The 10111-nt window shown below is 33.7% G+C and overlaps 2 protein-coding genes across 2 annotated transcripts; both read right to left on the bottom strand.

The window, feature by feature from the left end:
• Positions 1 to 7115: 7115 nt before the first annotated feature.
• On the bottom strand, positions 7116 to 8488 carry LOC142980082 (NADH dehydrogenase [ubiquinone] iron-sulfur protein 5-like). The gene is made up of 2 exons (XM_076125380.1): positions 8132 to 8488; positions 7116 to 7413 (listed from the first exon to the last, which is right to left on the bottom strand). The coding sequence occupies exons 1-2, from the start codon at positions 8345 to 8347 to the stop codon at positions 7324 to 7326; spliced, it is 306 nt and encodes a 101-aa protein (XP_075981495.1). The 5' UTR covers positions 8348 to 8488; the 3' UTR covers positions 7116 to 7323.
• Positions 8489 to 8744: 256 nt separating this feature from the next.
• On the bottom strand, positions 8745 to 9932 carry LOC142980234 (NADH dehydrogenase [ubiquinone] iron-sulfur protein 5-like). The gene is made up of 3 exons (XM_076125571.1): positions 9833 to 9932; positions 9444 to 9664; positions 8745 to 8924 (listed from the first exon to the last, which is right to left on the bottom strand). The coding sequence occupies exons 2-3, from the start codon at positions 9654 to 9656 to the stop codon at positions 8835 to 8837; spliced, it is 303 nt and encodes a 100-aa protein (XP_075981686.1). The 5' UTR covers positions 9657 to 9664; positions 9833 to 9932; the 3' UTR covers positions 8745 to 8834.
• Positions 9933 to 10111: the final 179 nt, after the last annotated feature.

Below are 10111 nucleotides of genomic sequence, written 5' to 3' on the forward strand. Positions count from 1 at the left end.
TATTTTGAATAAATTAATTGCCACGGAAGTTATTCAACCATTCCACTACAGTGACAGCTGTGAGTTTCTTGACACCAAGTAAGTAGGCAGCTACTATAAAAAGTGGTGCAACATTTAAAATTCACTATTTTTCAGCGCCTAATTTCCATCATTCTAACATTTTAATAATAAATCCAATAAAAAAGTATAGAAATGTCATTCGCAATAACATTTTTCTAATGCTATTTACACGCCAAAAATCGTAAATGGTGCTTGTAAATGCTACATAAAAAGCTTTACTATTTGTGATTTCTTTACATCGAAAAACGTTTGATTGTGTTTTTATGCGTGATTTGTCAATTTCGAAAATATCACGAGTAATCAATACGCTTTTTTTAAATTAACAATGTATCCATTTGACCTCAGTCGCCATCAATAGATTTACAAAAAAACTTAGTGCCTATAAACTAGCGCGGAGATTAATCGCTATTCAACAATGGGCATCTATTATAAGCTAAAGATGAAGAAGTCCGATTACTAAAACGTGACAGATTCTGAATATCATCCTAATATAATATTAAGTGGATAAGCATTTGTTAATCATGTAGATCCGAAAAAGTTCCGTACATAATATAGTTACTTACGAAAATAATGATCAATTCTGATGTGCTATCGATGCACCATTTCTATGACCAGAAATATTAGTATTCCGATCTGCAGTCTGCCTAGCTTTAAGCCTATAGTCTTCGAAAAGCATCTATGTTGTTGGAATGTATCATGTTAGAATCTTTTAATCGGAAATCAGCATAATATTGTATGCATTACGCTGCTATTTTCAGGCTAACATTTGTGTAACATTTGAGTACGAGAATGTATTATTCTGGAAGGATTCAAAACATCACAAATGAATTCACTTGATCCACTTCTAGACAAGGAACTCTATTTAAACGTAGCCTTTGTTCTTTCTTAGCAACAGTTAGTGATTCAAATAGATACAAAGTCCGTCAGACGAATCAATCTTTCAGTATTTTATCACCTTATCAGGGACAAACGCGAATACATTATGGTGATTTGAGAATTATTCTCTTTGGCATACACTATATCGTGCCCGCTTTATAACCGGCCTCCCAAGCATCTTAGGTTTTACAAATTGATATATCAGGCGGTTTTAATGCGTTTTAACATTGAAAAATTGCTCTGCATTATCTGAAACCTGTTTTTTATTAGAAAGGCTTTGACGTAGGCTTTCAATACCGATGATTAAAAATCTGATTAGTATCACAACATTTACTTGAACAAAGATTCGAAAACCTTGGATTCTTTACACCTTTCAACCCTGATTGGTTAAGATCCAGACCACAAAGCAATAATGGACTCCTTTTTACTATCCTGTGGTGTAGTCCCGGTAGCCCGCAGGCCGCCCAACACCCGCACGTTGCATAATAAAAGGTGTTATTAAGAATATCTAGGGAGGTACCCAATTAATATTTTTTGCAACATTTTTATCCTGTACCAATTCCTATAACTATATAACGCCCACATTTTACAAAACTCTTGGAAAAATCAGTCATCTGTCACGTCGGGCGCCATCCATCTGATTAAGCAAAAATACCTACGATAAGTGACTCGTTCACTACGGAAATAGGTATCTACATACCTACGAGTATCGTGTATTTATAATTAAATAACTAAGATAAGTCGTCGACCTATATCAAAGTCAGACTTTTCAATCGACTTGTGTCCGGACAATGCATTATAATTTCAAAATCTAGTGTTTTTGTGGGGCCCGGCGGCGAATATTTACGAACCACTTATTATTAGATACGTATTTTATACAGAATTCTACAATAATCTAGTTCTCCTAGTGTCTGTAGTAAGTTTTAGAGGACGTCCTCAGGACGTTATAAATCATTAAAGTAATTGAACTTTGAATGATACTAAATCAAGAGGTTTGCCAAAGTTAATTAAAGCAAACTTCAACGTGATGGAAATGTTAATAACGTAGGTTATGCACGAAGAGCTTGTAACCTTTTGAAGAGTTCTCACTTTTTTTTTACTTGTATTAAAATAAGTCAATCAAAAGTTCAAAATATTTGATGATAAAAGTAACAACATTTTGATTATACAAATGATATAATATCGCTTTATATTTTTCCTACCTTTACTATTGCCTGTGCTATTGGTTTTATATCCATTTTTTCTTCTAACATGGAAAGCTTCGACCGACTTCCAGTTTATGGTCAATCAATAAAACCTCCTTATTTGTAAATTGATTGTTAAAAAACCTTCACCACGATACCATGAAGAGTTGGTACAAAAACAACCGCATTAATTTACGGGATTATAAAGGCAAAATCATTCAGATATTCACGACGACCCTTGTTGGGGGTCGGCAGTGAACTTTGGTCGGCGGTTACTCGAGGTCACGACGGTTTACTCATGTCTAACCGAGTTGCACTTGTTTATGAGTGCACATGAACCGTGTAATTAATGCCAGTTCAACATAAGATACTAGGACTCCGAAGCCTGCAGGAAAACTCAACGAAGTCGAATCATGACTGATTTTTCACTTTTTCTATCGTGAGTTTGTCTTTTTTTTATCTAGGAATAACTAAGTCGTTTTGTCTTTGGTCTCGGAAAAACTTAGGCGATAAAAGCATAACCGACAATCGGCTAAAATAGATTTTGAATTGAGTTATCTGGAGGAAAATCGACAGATTGTTGTTTTTCCGCAATGACTCTTTTAAATGGACGTAGTTTTGAAAAGATTATACTTACATTTGTGAAGTTTTGAATTGCAAAGTCATTTTGGATTCAAAGATATTTTTTGTATTTCGTATAATATGGAGACGTTTCAGGAACCTGGCACGTATAGAGCTATATTTTTTCTTGAAAAACGTGATGGTAAACTTTTTATTTGGCAAATAGTCGTAAGAAGAAAAACCCAAAATCCTATCATCATATCGATGAGACTGTGAAATTAATCTGCTTTGTAGTTCTAACAAGAGTCGGTAAAAATGATGGAATTATTTACAAACCACTTTACTGCATTTTCCAATGCTTCTCTCAGAGCTGGAAAAAAGGAATTTATGACGTCTATTAAGTAAATCTAATTGGCAAGCACGAGTATGGCAAGTCAACTATCTTTTAAGGAGAAAAAGAAAATGGGTGCGACAAAAAACTATGACTGGATCGCACGGAGACTATTTTTTTAAAACGCTTAAGTAGGTTAGTGCCTATATTTATAAAAAGTATAACTATGTTTGCAAGATCGTAATGGCCCGCACCAAAAGTCCGTAGAACGGCCATTTTCCTACAAAGTCAGGTAGGTAAATACATTAATTAGATACCTAAACAGTCTACGTATTATATAATAATAATAAATTAGACCAGGTAGATAACAAGGTGACCTCTGCTCATATCCTAGTTACCCAAGTGTGAAGGGTATCGACTGAATGTGCAATGACCTTATAGACAAAAGTACTATTTAAAAATGTTTTGTTAATTGTAGGTACCTGCATGTAGATAAAGGATACAAAAACATACAATCATTTTACCGTGGTTTTGCTTGTAAAATAGGGTTAAGTTAGTGCACAAATTTTAACAGCAGTCTGAATTTGGGAAATGTTAACTATTAAAATGCAAAAGTCCCCGCGACACAAGAGCGGAATTGTTAGTGCGGGAGATGTTCTTTCAAAAGAAAATATTCTTCTACTAGATCAATCATAGTGCTTTGAATTCAAAAGAGAATACGACAAAGCTACGGTTTTCTTTTTCTTTTATTCTACAATTTTCGCGGTATTAGGACACTCGAAGGAAAAGCGTCCATTTTTTGCCGACAATAAGAAAATTAAAGCTAGTAGTTCAGTCTTTTGCTGCTAATACTCTTATTAAGAATACCTTCATTTTGACATGTTAATTGAACTCGTGAAAGTTAATTAAAATACATGAGTAATTGACGTAATAACAGAAAGTGCGCTCCTTGATATGACATGTGTATTCATTTCATACACATGTATGAATGAGCAACACGACCACATATTGTTAATTATCAACATGAGAAAGTTGTCTTTAAATTAAAACTGCCAATTTACTGTTATAGTGTGATAAAAGTTTTGCAGTTACTACTCATTAAGTGCCTGCCTGAAGCAACGTCTTTCCATACAAGCTTAATAAAAAGTACATGACCAAATACGGGCTTAAAAATCATTTTTTAATGAGCCAATAAAAAAAAGGAGTGGTTTTTTTTATCGAACTTTTTGTTATAAATATTGTCACTGTTCTTTTTTTGTTCATCTACTTATAGTTTTTTATTGTCTCTGGTCTATGATCCGTTTCTGGTTTTGAAACAGGAATTGATCTGCATTCAGATTAGCTTGGTGCATTTAGCTTTGATACAATGGACATACTTATTAAATTATTTATGAAAAGAATTGAATTTGAAGCTCGTATTTTATTTAGGCAGGGTCATGCGTTTTATTATTAGCCCACCTACAATCATTGATGCTTCAAATTTTCAAAATATTACGGGCTACAAACACGAAAATCAAAAACTTAGAAATTAATTAAGCTAGGTAATAATCAGTAGCTTTTTGTATACTTGTATAGTGCATGAATGTTAGTGAGATTATATGTATAAGATCCGTAAAGATCGAAAATATATTACAACTTATGCCTAAGCAAAATACCATGGGATTTTATGATTTTTATACCAACTTCTATTTAATATCCTTTCTTTTTAATACCATCAAACCAAATCATTGTACTCCCTGTTCCTCATTTGCAAAATCAGTACTGTAATGAGATGTGACAGCTTGTTTATACAGTTATAACAGGCTGTCTTTTTATCGCTGTTGCTTGTAGTAAAAAATATCTTAACATCGGTGTATTGTAAAGATTTTCAGGTAACTTGGCAGGCTAATAATGCCAAATGTACTCTGTTGGCGCAATATATCGATTTGAAATTTCTCTTAACTGTCTATAACTTACAAAAATTTTCATATAACTAATGAAAATTTCAAATGAAAAAAGGTTTCATCACGCTGATGGAAGGAAATTCACATCCTATATCCTCCCAACTGTTCCATTATCGTCTTAAGAAACTTGGATCACATTATTAGATATCTGTTTTTTACCGAAAGATATAATGCATTAGTCTAACTATAAAATTGCACAGCGATTTTAGGCAATCGGCGTCATCTAACTAGCATCCATTTTCACAGAAAAGAACTGAGCTATTGGCGCTTATAAGGCAAAAAAATATATTTTAAGTCTTGGTATATTTTTATACTTAGTATGAGTCATACAAAGTTTAGCCTACAAGTAGGTATTTAGGCATCGTCATTAGAGGATATTGACCAAAGGATATTCGTGTTCCTCACGTGTTCTCATAAACTACTGCATTCTGTAGAGTTCGAATACCAAATCAAGGGTTGATGGCCGGCTTCTACCTACCGATGTCGTCCTATCATCTGTAAAAAATATACATTATCCGTACATGTGGCAAATGTACCAAACACCAAGCCGAGGTCAAGGAACTGTGACAAACGGTTCCGCAATATAAAAACCTTTTTTTTTTCTATAATCCAGGACTATATTTACGTTACCTTGGCGTGAGATATACAACCTTCGAAGTTATTTCGTCGCTAGTGTTGTCGTTGAACCTTTCGGATGTCGACATGACGAGCATTATTTTAATTAATTTGTAATATATTACGACCAAACACGCGTTGATATTAAGATAAAATGTACCTACCTGTGAACTGTCGCAAACACTTTTTTGTTCGATTCGGTATTTTAATAAAAAAAAACATTTGTTCGATCTTTATTGAATGAAATCTGCATAGGTATTTTGTGAAATAATCTTCTTAGTCACTTATTGCCTTTGATGTTACCTATCCACCAACAATGTTTTTAATTTTGATAACATTGTCGTAAATGCACCCTAAATATATTAAAAAAAAATCCAAGTACTGGATGTTTTAGAACAAAAGACGAGCAAACCATTTTATTGGAATCTATTTTAACACAATTTTTAGTCGCAATTCTATTCAGGTAGGAACTTCGAAGTAAAAAGTACCTGATCAATCTTGAGAAGGTAGGTAGATAAGATACACTAGATTATTAGTCACCAAGGTGGGCACCATAAGCATTCGTCTAGTGACTAGACCCTAGTCAGCTCTAGTCAGGCCTAAAGCGGGTGCATCGAATAAATTGCTTGATGCAAGATACACCTTAGTGTTAAGACGTGCGGAACCTAAAGTCTCGATTACTATAAAAGTAACATTAAAGACAGTAAAATAGAAACCCACACTTATAAAAATTTGAGTAAGTACCTAGGTAGTCTAGGAACCTAAAGATTTTGCCTAAAGTTAACGAACTAAATACCAGGTATCATTGTGTGTAGGTAGGTGGAATAACTAGGAATGAAAATAATATCAAATTTTGATCAAAATTTTATCAAAACTTCATTTATTCTTTTTGACGAAATATGATTACCTACCTACCTATCTATATTCTACAGAACAGGCAGGCAGGCATGGTTCTGCGTGCTTTAGTATTTTCTATAATAAATTACCTACGCATGGCTATTGGAAAAATAGATATTTACATTGAAAATTCTGCCTGTAGGCACATCTGTGTTTTAACATAATGTTGTGACACCTAAATCTAATCGTTTCCGTACCATTTTTCACCTATCCAGGCCCCTCATAAATAAATACAAAATTCAAGAATAAGTAACAAACAACGCAACGCAGTCGTCTCAAAAAACAAGTCGCGCCATTCGACCATTCCTTTAACATCTGCGTAGGTGAACTGCTATGATAATAATGTATTACATTCTCAATCAATCGTATTACATACGACTCATATGAGTAGCACATAATGATGGATTGTGTTGTAGTTTGGCGCCAAAATTCCTTACAAAAACGTAGTCGACCGACCGTGACTCTTGAGCGCAAAAAACACCGGAGGTTTGAATATTGAACTCGCTGAGATACTTCGATATCGATCTATAAAGTGGTAAAGCGATGAATAATAATCAAACAGCCGCTCAACAGATAAACGTGGTCTTGCCTTTCAGTAAGGTCGTGCAAACACTGCAAGGTCTTTCGAGAAAAAAGCATTTTGCATCATGTTTTGTATTTATTTGACAACTCAAGGAGTTACATTGAGACTAATAAAATCACATTACCTACGTTTTTTTGGATTCCAACTTCATAAAAGTAATAGGCACTGCAATTTTGGGATATAAATAACCTAAGTAGGTAAGTATCTTACAATTCTGAATCTGAAATTCTACTACTAGGTAGGTAGGTGTTTATTTCAAAGATTTCTTGAAGTTTAGTAACTGTCGAGTTTTGGCGATACGTATTTGTCGTCACCAGTTAGCTTCCCCTTTGAAATCTGTCTTTCTCGTTCCCTTCGCATAGCCTATTAAAAAAAACATCGAATTAATAATTTAGATTAACAAATGTGTGTATTAGAAATAACTATCACTTGTGGACAACGGCGAAGGAAAACAACCTTGCATGTCTAAGAGTTTCTCGGAACAGCTCCCACATTTGGCCAGCGTGGTGGACACTAGGCCTCACTCCGGGAGAGACTCTTGCTAGCATTGGGATATTAATGGGTAAAATTGATTTAATAATTAATTATTAGTAGTTAAGTTAATAGGAAGTTAATTTTAACACATTTTGAAATATCATCATACCGTTATCAAGGGGTACATAAGCAGTGCGCGTGCGTCTTACCTACAGTGTTTCTAGTATTATTTTATTTTTGACTCGCTAGAGTTTAAAAAGAAGCGCCATTTAACGGTGGACTTTTGATAATTATATTGACTGAAATACCTTTTATAAAGTTTCTTATTTCGGCACTTAGAAAAATTATGTAGGAATAACGCCTGCAGCTTTTATAACAGTAAGTTTTAATTGAGTGGCTTATAATTTTTCGCAGGCGTTTATTGCGAATAAGGCAATATTACCTCAAAACCTTCCTTATTTATACTGTTCCGCATGTAAGAACATGCTATGTTGTTTGTTCATATAATATGTTACAGTATACGCCATAGCACAGTGCTTTATATTTACTTATTTATATTTCTGTTTGTAAAAAGACTGACTGACTTTTTTATGGTACAGATACTTACTATAAACCTCCGGTACTGTTTATTCAAAGTATGGCACTCGTAATACTCGTCAAGATAAGCTTGACATTTCTTGAGACCACGTCCAAGACCGTATGCTTCTAAGCAGTCCATCACATCCATCTCTTGTTTCTGGCAGCGGCCTAACAGCTGGTGAGATATTATACCGCCCGTAATATCCGTGAACGGACAACGAATAAACGGCGATATGTCGTGCATTATAGATTATTTTATAAATTAGTAGAAGTATTGAAGAACTAGTTAATTATTATTAGAAAGATAAACGTTTTTTTAGATATAAATATTGAAGTTATAAAATGACATTGACTGCACTCTTGAATATTTTTTCTCAGACTTGTAAACCTAGTTATAGCAAAAAGGTGGAATATTATGCTAAAGTTGTCTATACATGTAAATTTAAAAAGTATGTAAAGGATTGATTCAGCCAGTTTTTTTTATTGATTCAACAAGTTTTTGGCTGTTTAGCTGCAGTTATGGTTTTGTGTAAGAATTCTTGCAGAATTCATACATAATGTCTGCCCTGCCTTTCCGATAGGGGTAGACAGAGATCAAAAACACCACTTGGTATGGTTTCTAAAGAAATAAATCAATAATGTTACTGTTGATTAATTAACTTTATTTACACCAGTAAAACAAATCTGTGGATGTATTGTGTTTCTATAACAAATAATTTGAACTACATAATTTAATAACTGTCGACCTTTGGAGACACATATCTGTTGTCTCCCGTCAGCTTGCCCTCAGAGATCTGTCTTTCACGTTCTCTACGGATAGCCTGAAAAATTAGTTAAATATAATCATTAGAAAAATAAATAGAACTATGCATTCTCTGAAATTAGTAAAAAGGAGTATAATCTATTTAATTCTGCAAATGTCAAACATTAAGAAATAATAAAGGCCATCTGGATTATTGAAAGAAAAAAAAACATTATTTATTAACAGCAGATAATTAAACACTTCTCAGTAATTTTACTGTAGGTAAAATCATACAGGGTGCAAGATAGCCATACATAAATACATTACATGAGATAATATTTAAGTATTGTTTTTCTATGGTCACTTCAGGTATTCTATAATTTGGAAGGAAGTGGCCATGCATGATCTATGCAATGATGTCTTTTTCATATATGAGATTTGTTTGTTGTAGACACTGAAGAGTCAGTCTTTAGATCACTTAACATATTGTTATATTAGTTTTATCTCATTGTAAACTGTATTAAAAGAATTACACTAACACTGGCAACTCTAAATCTACATGATGAATATAAGTGTAAATTTTAACATAATTACGTACAACGAATCGTTTGAACTGCTTGGTCAATGTACTGCACTCATGGAAGTCACCAAATAAATGAGCGCACTTGACCTTTCCTCGCTCCAGACCGTAGGCCTCCAAGCAGTCCATATAGCGAGCCTCTTCCTTCTGGCAACGGCCCAGCAACTGATGCGAGACAATACCACCAGTAACGTCCGTAAACGGAGAACGCAAGAATGGTGAAATCGACATTGTTATAACTGAAAGAACCACCAAAATAAGATTTTGAGTCCCGTTTAGGTTACAAAATTACGTAAACAAATATTTTTGGGAAATTAACTGCTTCGTGAATGTAATGATTAGGCTTTAACAAACATTGAATTTAATTAACTGAAACAAATGAAAGGTTCTTATTTTCTAAGCAATACCTTTTTAGTTTTTCAAAAATCGAAATGTAAAAACAAATTTATGACAGTTCAGATCTACCTGACAGGCAAAGTCAAGTGCTGCCAGTTAAAAATTCGATTTTCAGTTTGCTTATAACACTATGAAACAAGAGTAATTTTCATGCTTGATAATAATTACAATGATTTTTTTAGGTAAAAAAGTAATTAAATCTTTTTCTAAGGATAATGTACCTAGTGCCCGTTTACGGCATGGCGCATGGCGGCATATCTTGCAGTCCAGAAATCGTCATTTTTGCATTA

The sequence above is a fragment of the Anticarsia gemmatalis genome, chromosome 17, assembly GCF_050436995.1.
Source record: "Anticarsia gemmatalis isolate Benzon Research Colony breed Stoneville strain chromosome 17, ilAntGemm2 primary, whole genome shotgun sequence".
NCBI lineage: Eukaryota > Metazoa > Arthropoda > Insecta > Lepidoptera > Erebidae > Anticarsia > Anticarsia gemmatalis.

Bases quoted from the DNA above. Each gene is read 5' to 3' on its own strand.
- LOC142980082 (XM_076125380.1), bottom strand. From the start codon at position 8,347: ATGCACGACATATCGCCGTTTATTCGTTGTCCGTTCACGGATATTACG. The intron at 7,414-8,131 runs GTAAGTATCTGT...TTTTTTTAATAG, and splicing joins AACAGTACCGGAGGTTTATA to GCTATGCGAAGGGAACGAGA.
- LOC142980234 (XM_076125571.1), bottom strand. From the start codon at position 9,656: ATGTCGATTTCACCATTCTTGCGTTCTCCGTTTACGGACGTTACTGGT. The intron at 8,925-9,443 runs GTACGTAATTAT...CTAATTTTTCAG, and splicing joins AGCAGTTCAAACGATTCGTT to GCTATCCGTAGAGAACGTGA.